This window comes from Heterocephalus glaber, unplaced genomic scaffold (genome assembly GCF_053883595.1).
Source record: "Heterocephalus glaber isolate CG9 unplaced genomic scaffold, H.glaber_assembly_v1.0 deba00001442, whole genome shotgun sequence".
NCBI classification, from domain to species: Eukaryota; Metazoa; Chordata; class Mammalia; order Rodentia; family Bathyergidae; genus Heterocephalus; species Heterocephalus glaber.
Window position 1 is genome coordinate 20,015,048 of NW_028258296.1, and position 16,238 is coordinate 20,031,285.

Consider the following 16,238-nt stretch of genomic DNA (forward strand, 5'->3'; position numbering starts at 1 on the left):
TAATTGTCCTCAGTCAGAATCCCTACACCTCTGAGGTGTCTCAGATGAGATCAACCTAGTTCTGTGACTACTATACAAGTTACCCTGACTGGAATCCAAGACACAGCCTTTATATAAAATTCTGCTCTACAGTGAGGCAGCAATGAGGATGTTGTAGAATTTAGCTACAAATACTCCTAATTATCTTGCTATAATTTTATTATGAGCTGAATCCAAGGTTCTTTGGGCACAAGGGATCCAAATTTCTAAAATAATTTAAAATTAAACAACCAAGCCGCACTGCTTTTACTCGTTTCTGTTTGTTATATTCTCAGAGAACAGAATAGCTTAACAGCATTCCTGTAAGCTCCCCAAATCTGTTTCTATGACACTGGTATTGTTAGAGTAGCCTTTAGAATACAAGCAACAAAAAACATTGTAATAATATATTTGTGTTTATTTTTGCTGCCACTGAAGTTTACAATAGGCCAAATACCATTTAAGTTCTTTACATATTATTCACTTAGCTCTCAATACTCTGAGATGTGGGTACTAAATGTTGGACTTTTTATTAAATATAATGCTATCAAGGAATGTTTATGTCAAGTATTTCAAAATTAAAAATAATCACATAAAAATTTTTTTAAATGTTTCCCTAACTAGATCTCCTGGCCGATATAACCCGACTCCTACAATCTATTTTCCACATAAGAAAACAGTGCACTTACTAAAATTTAGTCTTTGTCACTCCTCTGTTTAAAAGTGTCCAATATTGTCCACTGCCCCTAAAACAATACTGGATGTACAAACACAGAGAGTGGTGCACATGGTGTAATCCTCAGCACTCCAGGAAGCTGAGACAAGGAGGGTCACAAGTTTTGAGTGCAGCCTAGGGAACCTGGTGACATAGCAAGACCCTCTTTCCATACCCTGAGAATGTAGGTCAGTGCAAAGGCCCTGGGTTCAATCCCCAGTATCGCAAACAACACAAAATAAAATAATCAAGACAAAATTATTTTATGAGGTGATATTCCAAATGTGAATGTGGGAGAGCAGCAGAGTGGAGTTACATATGAAGAATACTGATCGCAAGTTAATAATTGCTGGCCCCAGTGACGGGCACATAGTGACTCATAGTCTTATTTTCTCTACGTTTGTACAACTGGCACTTTTACACCTCTCCACCCTTATCTCACGTCTCTAAGTCTTGCTCACTGAACTGCACTGGCCAGTGCCCATGTTCCACATATGTCCCAGCTCAGGGACCTATGACTGACTGGAGTCCTGTTACCCAGCTCTCTGTTGCTCCCTAATGTTTAGAGTCCTAATCCCCCAACCCTTTCAAAGTCTATAAATTACAAGCCTTGTTCTCCTTTTAAAAGCTTCATTTTTTTCTTAAAATCCAGCTATTAAGCTACTCTTGGCCCACAGGCCAGTGGGTCTCTTTAACATGTAGTTCCACACCAGTTTCTCACTAGCACAGGCCAAATATGCCACAGCTCTGATTCTTGCTTTCTACACACCTGCCAAACTGCCAGGCCTCAGGCTACTGTGTCCTACTTTAAGATCACCACCGCACTTCCAGACTCAACCCTTTCACTTTTCCTATTCCTCTCTACCACACAAGGCATGCTCTGTTTGCTCTTCTTAGTTCAGTTAATCTTGGAACAGGATCTGAGGTACAATGTGGATAGTGTATCCCAGAAAGTGATTTAACAACTTGAGAGAGGAGAATACCAAAATGCAGCAATGATACCAATCTAAGGGTTTCTAGGGTGTAAGGAGCAACTTCTTTCACACTGTCACCCTTGGGCACAGATCTTTTGCATCGCGCGAGATGAACAGGCCTTTCCCAGGTCTTTGCCCTTGAATGCTAGTGAAACAGGCAAGCCAGAAAAAACCTCAATGTGTGTACCTTACAAAAACTGTGCAAAGAACATCTTTATATTTAACACAAAGTACTTAAAACAGTAAGTGATGCCAGCAAGTAAGACTACATTTTAAATATGAAACAAAAACACATATGATTTAGCTCAGAGCAGGGACCACGCCTACCTCATCATTGCTGTTTACCCAGACAGCACAAGATCTATCCTGGACACCCAAAAAGTATTACAGAATGCATAAATCAATGTACTAAATTCTTCTCCAAAGCCTCAACTGTTTTGCCATATGTCAACTTTTCCTTAGCAGTGCCAAAGTTAGCAATTTGTAGAATATGTATAAAGACTGAGCATGAACAAATACCTATGTTCAGATACATAGGAACGTGTCTGGCAAAAGTCTGAAGTAGGAGAAGCAGGCAGAGACTTAGTCATTTTAGATGTGCAAATTGCAGACCCATGAGACACACTGTGAAGCTTCTTTTGCCGTGGCCTTGAGTGCACTGTAAGATTGTCCTGATCAGAACCTGTCAAAGAGAAAAAAAAAAAGACAAGGAGAAAAAAGCAGTATATATGGCGAAGTATTAAAAACAGTGAAAATAAATAACCAGGATGATTTGTTTGAATTCTGAATGAAGTATAATAGAACAAATTAACTTGTTATCTCTGTTGCATATTCTGCAAGCCTTCAGGAGGATTTACTTTTTCAAATAATATCACCAAATTGTGAATGTGCAAAAACTTGATATTTTCACAACAAACGTTACTTTTGGTATGCTTGGTATTCCTGTCACCCTCATTTTGACTCCAGTAAATAAAATAATAAAGCTTATCGATCTTTAGTTCCAAAAAGAGAACTCATCTTGGAGATCTCTAAAGTTTTACATTAATAATTTATATTTCATTTAAAGGCATGTTCAGATTAAAGAGTATATGAAGTACTCACTTCCTGGGAAGGCACTGAAAAGTTTCACATTTTCTGAGTTCTGGTGGTCAAAGGTAGTCATATTTAAAAACTGTTGCTTTAACCAACTGGCTCGTTCTTCTTCAAATGCCTTTCTCTACCATCACAAACAAATGAAAGACATAATGATCAATGCTTCAACCACAGTCACCATTTCCCATGACTTCTCTACCTAGCTGTGTCTGTTCTCTGGCTGTCTATATGCAGAGCTTTATGCCAAATAAATTAACCTACAAAATTTTTTTAATTCAAATGAACAGTGCAAAATGGAACAGAATATTAACATTTGAACACACACAACACAGAAAAATACTCTACACTGCAAAATCATCAGCCAAAAAACCAAACAAACAAACAAGGACTGTAGACTTCAAACATTTCACTCTAGCCATCACCAGGACTGGTGGCTGCCACCACCATTACACCACAAGGGGCACAGGCAGATTCCATCTCATCACCCCTTCTGAACAGCTGGTAATTCCTAAACACAACTCCCTCTCACCCGCTAGGTCTCTCACCCTTCTGTCCTATCCTCACTGCGGTTACCATCCCCAAGGGCCCCCGGCAGAAAGATCCTCAAACAGAAAGGCACTGGGCAGTTGGGAATGACACGCAAATTGGCTAGGGGACAGGGGCTCCGAAACCCAGGGCTGATCTCTCTCTCTGGATGGACTATTCTGGCATAAGCTGTTTTGTTCCCTGAGGAAAACAGCAATTGAGACAGACTATCACAACTGTGAGGAAAACCATGTCAGGTACTAACACAACCAACACAGAGACCTTCATTCATAAATATTAATACAGAATCATGGATCAGACATTTGAAAAAACTGATAGCATGAGAGACAAGAAAAAAGAAAAAGAAGGCCAAGATTAAAAAAAAAAACTAGTGAGGGGTAACCATTCAAAAGATGAGAAATTATCTTTTAAAAAGTTTTAACTCATCAGATTAACAGATGTCTGTAAAATAACAATGCTATACAAGGAAAGCAAAAATTAAGCTTATTAGAACTTTAAAAAAATAAGTTTTGAAATAAAATCTCAATGGCTGGAGTAATAAAACTGACCCCCAGAGTTTGGTGATATACAAGATAAAAGAGAATACTGAGAATTTAGAACACAAAGTAAATGTATAGCAATATTCCAAAGGCCAAACATTTTAAAATACAAGTTCCAGAACATGAAGAAATCAAAGAAGAGAACAATAAAAATACACAAGGCTCTCTACAAAGTAACACAGATTATGTTATAATCTGGCTTCTCAGCAAAAACCAAACACCAAGATTCAGAATGTCTACCATTTATGTGCTATTTTTGAAAAAGTTACTTAAGAAGAAATATAATACAGAAAATACAAAAGAAACCCTCCAAAGAGGAAAACATGAGAGAGAAGACATAAAGTAACTACACTGGTATCTTGGCTCATGAACTCAATTCTCTCCATGATTCTGGTTGCAGAAGAACTACCAACACAAACGTTTAACAGTGGTTCTCTCTAAGAAATAAAACTAGGGATAAAGAAGGAAGGTAATTTCTCATTTTGTAGCTTTTTCTACAGGTTGAGTAAAGGAAAAACAAAAAACATGTTCAGACATTACTTCTATAATTTCTGAAATGGAAACATGTAGGCCATATATTGCTTTAAAAACCAAGCTGTAGAAGTATATGTGTGTATGTACATATACATATATACACACATATATAAATCTGTGTGTGCATATATATATATGAATAAACTCAAACTATTAGTTGTTAATGTATACATCTCTGAATGTGGGATTGTAAAGGGAGAGTGTTATTTTTTTGTACTGTACTTTCATTTAAAGAAAAAAAAAAGCATGATCTTGTGCTATCTTCTACACCATAACTAGTGACAGCGGATAAATGACAGATGCTCAAAAGAGATCTCTTATGTGAAATTGAACAAGTAATAGCAGAAAGCCAATCAGACATAGACAAGTGAATATTTTTTAAAAATTGCAGTTCCCAAATCTGGTAAGGGGAAAAGATACCATTGTGTAACAGTTAATATGATTGGCCTTCCTTCAACTTAAGGTTATTTATGAGATAATCAGTACAATATTTATGAGAAAAGGGGCCGGGGATTTAGCTCAGTGGTTCTGGTGTCCGCCTTGCAAGCGCAAGGTCCCGAGTTTGATCCCCGGTACCAAAAAAAAAAAGAAGCAGAACTAGAAGAATTCTACTGAGGCTCACCACCTCCAAGGCCCAGAATTTTCAAAAGCACAACTGTTTACACTACCTCCAATCCTAGGCGAATAGCCGCTTCTGTAAAGCTTCGTCTTTCTCTCTCAAAATTCTTTTTTTGCTCTTTAAAAAGGGACCATTCTTCTTTAAGGCGTTCCTTTTCTTCCAACAAATAGCAGTCTCGTAATAGTGAAGTGGTATCATCATCACATGCAGTAGCGAACTGCTGCTATTAATTTTAAAACATAGTAAGTTTCGGGGGATCCCTGCAACACTACTCCAAGTGGAAATGAAAGCAAGAGAAGCCAGGTCAAACTAGATGGCAAGGACAGAAATCAGGAAGAATCACAAAGTCAAATGAGAAACCTCTTTTCTCAAATGCTACTACTCCCTTCGCAAAGCATGAACTATTTAAGGAGTGGTATGCAATGTATTTGCTAGCAGATAACTTAGTTTAGCTAAATGTCAAGTACATAGACCTTCTGATATCAGAATAAAAATCTAGTAAGATTTAGTAAAATTCTGGCCTTTCAGAGGGTGGAACAGCTTTAAAAGGTAATTCACATTTACCTGTAAAAGTTGCTGCTGCGTTTTAATCATTTCTTTACATTGTTGAATTTCTAACTCCAGTTTCTCAGTTTCTTGTTCATGATCTTGTCGTGATATTACATCTTCATCGTTAAAACCTTCCAAGTGTACCTTTGAAACTAACCCAAACTCAGTAAGTTGACACATTTTACAGTCACCATTACTTTTTGAACATACTTAAAAATCAAGGCTCTAGAATTTTTGTAGAATTTCACAGGTTTTATAAAAGGTAGTTCTTTCCTTTCCATAAGCTATGATACAATTTTATTACTTTTTAACATGGAAAATTTTTTTAAAAACAAAGCAACTATAAAGTTCACAATAACTATAAATCTGTCTGCTTTGGGGAATAAACAGTATCATTAAAAGTAGAGCTCTATTGCCAACATTTAATTTATAATTCATATGTATTCAAGACTATGTCTGGATTAAAAACAGACAATTTGGCTACTTTCACAGAAGAATGCTAACAAAAATTCATAAATTATGTTTTTGTTGCTATTACTTCAAAGATCAATGCAGTACTACAAATCTTGCTCTCTCATATTACATTTAACAAATACCACATCCAGACATACTTGCTATTTACTAACATGATGATTAAAATGAGTAAAATCGCATGTAAATTAACATTGGGACTCTAATAATAATAATTTCTGCTGACTCTTTAGTAGTTAAAACAATAGCAAGCAGTTCATTAACAATGTAAAATAAATTTTCTTTAAATGAACTTAATTTACTGAGCAGAAATTTTAATTTCCTGATTAAAAGGCATGCGAACTTTAACAAATACAAAATATTAAGGATATACTCATCAACACAGATCTAGCTAGAAGGGCAGGGGATGATGTCTAATACAATGTTAAGTGAAAAAAGCACACTGAATAAAATAGATGTATTAGATAATTTTAGTTTTTCTATGTGTAAATAAACATTTCACAAATTCATACGGAAAAGGCTAAAAAGATACACACCAAATTGTTAAGTGCTGCAGGGAATGGATATCTGAATATTCCACTTTATATACTTTGTTCTTATTCAAGTTCAAATCTCATGGTAAAAACTAAAGACAAACTTGCTTTCAATCCACCAAACTGAACTACCAATTTCAGGTCTAAGCCCACACCGTGGCTTTCCAAGTGACTGCAAATCCAACAGGTTACCATTACAACACACTTCAAGGACAGGAAGGCAGTAGTTACCTTGGTTGTCAAGTTTTTCTACATGACTTTTCAAAATTCTCCACTGTTTTCTGATGCTGTTTGTAAGTTGCTCTCTCACAGTTTCACAGGAGAGGTCCCACATGCTCTCTCTACTCAGTTCCCCGGCATCTTCTTCAACATCAGAGATAACCTACAAATGAAGAGAGAAGAAAAGTAAAAACCAGTATCTTAAAAGGGCTTTATGCCCAGATGGTAGTCATTACATTGATTATCACAGTCTTACCAAAATCATTTCTGTACTGTCTCTTACTATACAACCCAGTATTTTACATATCTTGAGAAAAATTAACTAATATTGAAGACAGAAACTCACCAATTTGAATCTCTTCAAACCTGAATTTGAATCCAAGCAGTTAGGGACAAAGTCAGGGAGCTGTTTGTGAGATATTCATTATCTAATGCTAGATCAGTTTTGGTTTACTAGATGTCCCTCAAGAGCCTCATGTGCTCATAGGTGGGGCTTTTGGAAGAGAACTGGACCGTGGGGTGCTATGGCTGACTTTGTATAAGGAGGTGGGGCCTGGCTGGGGGAGGCAGATCACCAGGGTCGTGATGCAGAAGGGCATGTCTACCTCCCCAGCCCCTCCCTTCTCTCTCTGCTTCATTGGCACCATGATGTGAGCAGCTTCCTCTCCACCATGCCTCCCTTGGAGCTGGCCAACTATGGACTAAAAATGTGAGCTAAAATAAACTTTTCCTTTCCATGGTGGGTGCTGGGAACTGCATCCCAGCAATGAGAAAGTGATTAAGACATAGACTTAGAAACAGTAGTTATGTGTTATACAGACAAGAGGTTGAACTGAGATTTGGAGTTAAAGTTGTTTCTAATCCTTGGCTCTTTAACAAATAAACTTTTGGAATAATCTCAAAAGTAAAAGCAACTAATCCTATTTTCCTCATATAATTTTTAGATAACTAGGGATATTTTTCTTTCTATTGTACAAAGACATGAAAACACAGAAAACTGTAGCAACTTTTATTGACACATTATTATACAGAATCAAAGTAGGATAAAGAATATGGGGAAACAATTCTATGTCACAACAACCTGCATCTAAATAAAACAATCCTAACTTATTCTGAATATTAGATAACCTTTACTAATTTGAAAAAAAAAAGTCATTGCTGGGGAAAAACAGGAGACAGAAGATAAAAAGAGAGCAGGTCTGAGTAGGCTGCTCCTACACACAGATGCAGAAGGAATGAGAGAGAAACCGAGTCTGAAGACCTGAGTCAACAGTCTGAGGTGCAATGCACTAACAAGGATAAGGTCCTCAAGGCAAAGCAGGCAAGGAGGTGTTCAGCACGTGGCTCACTGTGACTCAGCTTCAGGAGATAGTTACCTGTAACTCTCCCAGGAAACCACATAGTCTCTTCCATACATCTTAAAGTCTGTCAGAATACAGGCTGAGTATCCCTTATCTGAAAAACTCGGGGCCTGAAGTGTTTCCAGTTGTTTTAGATTTTGCAACATTTGCATATATATATATATAAAATGAGATATCTTAGGGATGGGACACAAGTTGAAACACAGAATTCATTTGTTTCATATGTACGTTATACTTACAGCCTGAAGGTAATTTTTGTTTTGTTTTTTGAGACAGGGTCTTGCTATGTAGTTCAGGCTAGCTGTCAACTCACTATGTAGCCCACGCTGGCCTTGAACTTGTGGCGATCCTTCTGCTTCAGCCTCCTGAGTGTTGGGATTACAGGCATGGGCCACCACCTGAAGCTGAAAGCCTGAAGGTAATTTTATATATTCTGAGTTTGTGTTTTGACTGTAATTTGTCATATGAGATCAGAGGTGGAATTTTCTCCGTGTAGCATCATGTTGGTACTCAGAAAGTTCCAAATTTTTATAGCACTTTAGATTTTAAATATTCAGTTTAGGGATGTTCAACTTGTACAACAAATCTGTTTATTAAAAAAAGCTAACAATATTTATTGCATGTTTTCCAGACTGAATAAAACTCTATCGCCATAAGATGAAAATAAAAAATTCATGTAACCTGAATTTGAGCCAAAGAATGATTAAAACATGGATGCTACCTAGGCAATCCAAGCTTACACCTTATTCTCTCTGCTATAATGCTCCAAAATCTTGCCTTCAAAGGAATAGTTGAATTAGTTAAATTTTAAGAGAAAAATTAGCTAGAAAAATGGATATTTAAAAACAGAAACACACTTAAGAGATGGTTTCTCCAAACTTAAGTATCGGAATTATGAAGAATTATACAGGCTACTACTCACAGGCTGAATAACGGCTGACCATGTAAAAGAGATCTTGATTTATTACCCATTTTTGCTGACTGAAGCTGGCAATGAAAGTTTAGGAAAGGATGGGCGAAAAACTAAAGAAGTCTCCCAAGTAATGTAAATCATGCTAATCCTAAAGAGGTATTAGTGAAAGTTAACAACTTCCTGGAAGTAACAGATTGAGAGAAAATGTTAATAGAAAAGGTCAAACAAGCCTCAAACTGGAGAGAGTAAAAGTCTTGGTTTCAGTTGTCTTGGTCAACCCAAGATCCAAAAATATAGTACAAAACATTAAGATATTTTGAGGAGAGAAACAACATATAACTTTTATTATATTATATTGCTGTTAACTGCTGTATTTTGTTATTATTTCTATTAATCTCTTACTGTGACTAATACATAAACTAAATAAAGTTAAGTAAGATTCTAAATAGCTAGTATACACAGGATTCAGTACTACTTGTGTGTTTAGGCAGCCATAGGGAGATCTTGGAATGTACATAACCCCAGTGGATAAAGGAGATGACTGTTTCCAAACAGTATTTTAAAACCTTTTTTTGTGGCACTGGAGACTGAACACAGGGCCTTTGCACTGAGGTACATCCTCAGCCCTTTTTATTTTTTATCTTGAGACAGGGTCTTGCTAAGTCAATGAATTGCCTGGCTAGGCTTGAACTGGTAATCCTCCTGCCTTAGCCTCCTAGAGTGCTAAGACTACAGGTGGACATCATCAAACCCAACTAAAAACAATTTTTAAAGAAGTGAAAAGAAAAAAGGAGGTGGGATGGGCTTACTAGCTAGTCTAATCTATAATCCTATAAAATGAATAATCCTCAAATACAGGTTTAAAAAGCAAATTCTGGTGACTCACTGGTGATAAGCATTTTCTGTTATAATTATTACTTTCATATCTTAATCACTAATATGAACTTGCTGGAACTCAAATTTAAACTTATCTGAAAATCTATTAACTAAAAAGAACTTTTCACCATGATGCAATTTTCAGACTTCTCAATGTTAGTCCCCCTGCATCCAGTACTCGCCTCACATCTTCTACCTCAGAAACACCCACTGATTTTGGCAAGAGCCAGCTCAAATGTCACCTTCTATGACGTCTTCTTTGATCTTGATCACCATGGTAACTTCTCTTTTTCCCCTTGTACCACCCTAACATAGCATTAACACGTGCAGTCATTTCTCCATGTCAGTCCCTCCCAAAAAGCTTCTTGAGAGAAAAAGTCAAAAACATTTTTAGCTGTTTCTTTCCAGGAGAAAGAATAGAAGGAACACTCAACAAATGAGTGGACTGAATGATTATGTGGTTCTTTCAGTTAACAAAAATTTCACTCTCTAAAAAGTAGAATACATGATACTTAAACAAGTGAAAGGTGATTTGATACCATGGTTCCAAGTGTGAGCTCTACAAGCTGATTCTGTGCAAGACAGAATTAGACCAGTTCTGCTATGTGTCACACTGGGCTAGTTAACTACTGCGCCTGTTTCTTCATCTACAAAATGGGGATAATTACACTATCTACAAATCAGATTATTACAATATTTGAAGTAATTTGTCATATAAGAAATAATATGAAGACAATGCGTATAAAGTGTTTATCACAGTGCTTGCTTGGCATGGATTAAGTCCTCAGCAGATTATCTCCATTGTTTCCCACGGTGTGTCCGGAAACACACAGGGACATTTTTGTTGTTCCAGTAACTGGAAATACCATAGCAGTGACTGTCCTCTTTAAAACACCAATACTGTGGTGTTCTCTGCACACAACTTTCTATGCCTCGATTGTTCAATCAATGATCTGAAGACTGTATTAGAGAAAGAAGGCTACTTACAGTTCCTGTACTTTCATCTTCTCTTTCTCTAGGTTTCTTCTTTTGGGGAGAAAGAAGAGAAATCATTTCCTTTTTCATTTGCTGAAGAACCTTCTTAAGTTCAGCATTTTCCATTAGGATTTGTTTCTGACGGTATTCATAATCATTTAAGAGAATTTTATACATTTCATCCTCGTTCCTGAGAAAGAAACTGTCATCATGGGAATGCAGTGGACAAAGCAAGTCTGACCTGATTCAGTGCTGTAGACTCTACCTGGCTTCTGTTTTACCAGTCCTCCAGGAGCCCCGTTTTCCATCTGCTCTGCCCACGTAGTTTAAAACATCCATGGCTGCAAATGTGAACACACAAAACAAACTCTTATCATATGTGTTTAAAGGTCTAAAGCACTCTACACCTACTAGGGCTATGAATCAATCTGGCAGACAGGCTGAGATGTGGGACAAACAGGCCTAATTTCAAGTTATAATTCAACTGCTTGTAAGCACCAAGAGATCTTGGCGAACTTATTTAACTAAGCTTATTTTTCACTGATATCATGGGAAGAACATGGTATCCACCCAAAAAGTTAAGATTAAAAGAAATAAGGTTAAGGCACTTAACATAGGAGAGTAAACACAGTAAGTGGTGCACACAGTAAGTATTTAATAAATGTTACTTTATCATTTTAATTTCATTATCAAGAGTTGGCAAACTACGGCCCGCAGGCCAGCTAACTAATTTTGTAAAAAAGCTTTACTGGAACACGGCCACATCCCTTTCTGTATGTATTGTCTAAGGACACTTCCTCTACAGTGGCAGAGATGGTAAGTATAAAAAACACTTGTAGACCCCACAAAGCCAAGCAGGTTTACTATTTGGACCTTTACAGAAAAGGTTTGCCATGCTCTATCAACAACATCATCATCGTCATCATCTTCAAAGAAGTCAAGCGCCTGCCAATAGTAAAGTCTCTCTGCCCAAGGCAGAGATGGACCCATTTGGAATAAGAAGGAAACAGGATGAGAGTAAGTTATTACAATTGTAGTGCTAATAAAATCATAAAAATGTCACTTCTGGTTGGGTGTGGAATAGGAAACACTTATATGCCTAAATACAAGCAGTCTGTTTCTAGAATTCAGTCTTTAGTAAATGTCTCTAATTAGATGTTACATTTTTATGCTTTCTGCATTTCATTCTCCTCCCTTAATTTTGTTCTTTCCTTCATGGACAAACATGAGGATAACTGACCTTAAAAACTAATGATTATCCACATGAGTAAGACTTATTAACTCAGAATACCTAAACATTTTCAAACTTATCTTAACTATTATTACACCTTCACTTTCTATTTTTCAGTAATTTTTAAAATAAAATATCAGACAACTGCAACAGCTCTGCTGGACAAAATGTCAGTAATGCGGGCAGCAATGAACCACAATGGCCCACCATGGAAAAGCCTGAAGCATATGCTCATCAGCTGCTGCTGAAGTCCAGGTTCAGGTTAGTAAAGACAGGAATGTAACTGCAAAATGTAGGTCAGAAGACTGCCTATAATCCACTCGAAAAGCACTCTCCAATAAACACAATCCACAGACTTCTCATTCCCTGGTCTATGCCAAGGCAGTAAAACTGCCCTGCATACCTTTACTTGTGTGTGTAGCTTAACTGTTTAAATCTACACTACTTGAAATTATGCACATACTTACATGAATAGTTGTAGATTAAAGTTTTCAAAAGAACAATACTACAAAAGAAATATACATCAGACACTAACACACTTTTATAGTACATCCTTATAGTAGTTGCTTCAAAAACACACAATGAAAAGAACTCAAACTCACATGAATGAGTTGATCAGATGAACAGTTTTATGACGTTAACTCTAAAATCCTACTTCTTTTGATATTCAGAAACATATCCTGATTCTTAATTTGCTATGGACAATCAGAGTGTCCTCTGGTTTAGTTTTTCTCTATGGATCAATCCTAGTCACATTAAAATTATGCAACTTATGAGACAAACGTAAATGACTTAGTTTTCACTATCTAAATTTTCAGTTTATATGGACATATACCATCTAAACTCAACTGTATAAAGCATGAAAATAACATTGTCGTGCATGACATATTTATGCTTATTTCTGAGCACATTAGCTTATTCTCTTAGCTGTATCTCTGCCAGTTGCTTACCTATTTTTTTATCCTTTTTGTTCATAACAAGTTGATGTAGACGTTCTTTTAATTTATTATATTCACGCTCTTTTCTTTTCATATCATGATTATACTGAGTAGCTCGACTTGCAATGATATTTTGTAATTTTTGTACCTGAAAAAAAAATTTTCTATCAAATGAGGGTAAGCCCAGTTAAAATTCACAAATTCATCTTCCCATATAATAGTTTAAAAACTTGAGGATGATTCTTCCTTCAATGGAAACTACTTTTTAAAGTATCATTATATGAATCACAAAGTTTTTATTTTTTAATTCTAAAATTTCTACTCTTAATTCTAAATTTTATCTTCTATACTTTTACCTTTAGAAACTCTTCTGGAAGTATTAAAATGATTAAAGCTTTATCTGAAATAAACAGGATTCATCGGTCATTTCTAAGGACCTCCTTATACTCTCATCTTGCAATCAGTTTCTTTGGTGTGTTAGGAACTAACTACACAGTGTATTAGCCAGTAGCACACAGCAGCAGATACCCAGAGTCATTTCTCTCTGATCAACATTTGCTGAGGGCCTACTCATGTGTCAGGCACTGTTGTTCAAAATTTATATCTACAATGGCTTTATAGGCAGCTCTTGATAGAAGTACGTTTTATCCTATGTAGCCATTCTCAATCCCTACTAGAGATTATTATTAACTTAATCCTTCCCAAAGGTGAACTATATTCAAACCAACTATACTGAAGTGTAATTAAGAGATCAAGTAAAACTGTAATATGAAATAACTCCAGGAAATACGTATAAGCAACTTTATGGTATGGTTAAGATATTAATTAGCAACTTATTAAATATACTACTAGTCAAGTATGGTAAAATAAGTCTAAATTACTCCCAAGGCTTTCAAAAGAAATACAATTCCCTAAATGTCTTGTAGTTAAAACATATAAAACAGTGAAAGTAATGTACTTTTATAGTTATTACATGGACAGGGATCATATTACACAGCAATAAAATTTCTTCTTAGATACATTACAAAATAATACTTTCAAATGCATTAACTCCTTAGTTCCACATAACTACTAAAGAAAAGTTAGAATTATGCCAAAAGATGTCACAATTCTAAGTTAGCATCTTTGCCCCAGAAATGAGATTTTTAAAATGAATTGCTCCTGTGCTCATTTAGTCAAGTAATTGTTCACCTAGAGGAACAATGTCATTGCTTAGTGAAAGAAGGGGCGGATCAGGCTGGGGATGCTTATCAGCGGTAGACTGTGTGCTTAGCATGGGCAAGGCCTTGGGTTCAATCCCTGCAACCATAAAACAAAAAAAAACCAGAGTGGCATGCCAGGTACCAAGTACAGGTGGAGCACAGAATCAATACTCTGCACTTAAAGCACCTTTGTGCCCAAGAGAAAGTGCATGAACATGTGTTCAGTAAGGGCGGTTAGTGCAGGAAGGGTGGTCCAGGCCGCTGGGGTTACCGGCTACAGACTGATTTTCAGAGCCAAATGGATCCTGGCGGGCAGGGAGGGGGAGGCAGAGCGCTGTGCTAAGGAAGGTTCCTCATTTCTCAGTTAAATATGACACAGCATCGTACTCAGAGGTCCATTAAACCATTATAGAATTCAGCAGTGAAGCCATCAGGAAGGAACTGGGCTTTTCTTACTTGGTGAGTTTTTAATTATGTTTTCAATTTCATTGATTGATATTGGGTTGTTTAGAATTTTTAGGTCTTCTTCATTCAACTTTGGTAATTCATATGTATCTAGGAATCTGTCCCTTTCTAATCTGATACAGGATGAGTAAGTTTTTTTAAAGTGATTCTTACCACATATTACAAAAAAATCCCCACACAAATTCATTTAAACTTTATGTGCAATAAAACAACTCACCTCATCCTTCTCATTTTTCAGTAGCTGATGCAAATTCCTGTTCTTGCACTGTAACTGTCTGTCTCTCTCCTGAAGCCCAATAATTTCCCTCCTGGAAGTTTCCAGTTGTTCCTAAAATATCCATATGCCATTCCCATTAAAATGAACATAGAATTTGCAACAATTAATTTTTTTTTCCTCCAGGTACTGGGGAACAATTAAATTCTTAAAAGACCAGTAACAAGATATTATATATACTAGTTTATTAGCTAAAATCAAAGTTTAATGGCACGCACAAAGTTTAAGCAGTTACTACAGAGCTTATTACAAAATTAAATCTACATATCAAATTGTATAATATTTAAATACCAAATTCTATATTTGAGTGTCAAAATGATTCCTTTGAAAGGCTCGCCCCTTATTCCACAATGCTGATACTGAATATATTAGAATGTCTTTTAAAGACCTTCTCTTTGGTATCTCTTTGTCAGCGCACGTTTGCAGTATATGCTTACATTCCTGTGTGGAGCTGGTTTATGTGCGTAACACCTCTTAATTTCTTTCTCAGCACCTTTCCTTCCCCTCCCTCCCCGCCCTCCATCTTTTGACCCCCTTCCCATTTGAGAGCTGTCTTCCTACTTCCTATTGTTTTATTTTGCTCTTTATTTATCATGTGGGGTTCTCATATAAGAGAAACCATGTGATATTAAATCTTGTGTGTCTGACTTATTTCACTTAACATTACGGTCTCAAGACTTCTACAACACCCTTTTGAAGATCTCCTCAGCTATTGCAACACTGCAACATCATCCCTCCCTTGAGAGTGAGTCTGACTTTGAGAAAGAGTCAAACGTAACTGGGAGCCAAGCCTGCAGAAGGGTGGGAACACTACCCATGGCACAGATTAGTTCAAGTCCAAAACCTCTGCACCAGTCTGCTCACAGCTGTCCTCATTACCAGGCTTTCTGAGACCCTACACCTCCCAAGCATACTTCCCCACCCCCAGAATTTCTTCACCTTGCTGCCAAAATATTATTTACCTCTTCTACTTCTCCTCAGTACCTCCCAGTTTCTGAGTAGGTAAACTTTCATATTATGTGCAGCAAGTGTCCAGCCTCACTTCTTACCATTCATCATCACACTTTACACACTGCAGCCCCTAGAGAACTATGTGCAACTCCCTGGAAGTGCAATGTTTTCTTTCTTCCTGCTTTTATACAAGTTAAATGCTCTGCCTGGAATGTCTTTTCCAAGTGCTAGTAAATTTCCATT

At 36.7% G+C, this 16,238-nt stretch overlaps 1 protein-coding gene across 11 annotated transcripts in view; it reads right to left on the bottom strand.

Moving 5' to 3' along the window:
- Window positions 1–16,238, bottom strand: part of Ssx2ip (SSX family member 2 interacting protein) — a 40,116-nt gene that overhangs the window by 3,709 nt on the left and 20,169 nt on the right. For 8 of the 11 annotated variants that reach the window (XM_087212989.1, XM_087212995.1, XM_004841362.3 and 5 more), the window contains 9 exons: window positions 14,988–15,098; window positions 13,116–13,251; window positions 11,200–11,275; window positions 10,947–11,124; window positions 6,822–6,972; window positions 5,602–5,738; window positions 5,087–5,260; window positions 2,809–2,923; window positions 2,227–2,389 (listed from right to left, as the gene is read on the bottom strand). In XM_087212989.1, coding sequence (XP_087069115.1) covers window positions 2,227–2,389; window positions 2,809–2,923; window positions 5,087–5,260; window positions 5,602–5,738; window positions 6,822–6,972; window positions 10,947–11,124; window positions 11,200–11,275; window positions 13,116–13,251; window positions 14,988–15,098 — 1,241 coding nt within the window. The remainder of the gene's footprint in view (window positions 1–2,226; window positions 2,390–2,808; window positions 2,924–5,086; window positions 5,261–5,601; window positions 5,739–6,821; window positions 6,973–10,946; window positions 11,125–11,199; window positions 11,276–13,115; window positions 13,252–14,987; window positions 15,099–16,238) is intronic. The other 3 variants (XM_087212991.1, XM_004841364.3, XM_087212996.1) reach the window with 1 other exon arrangement.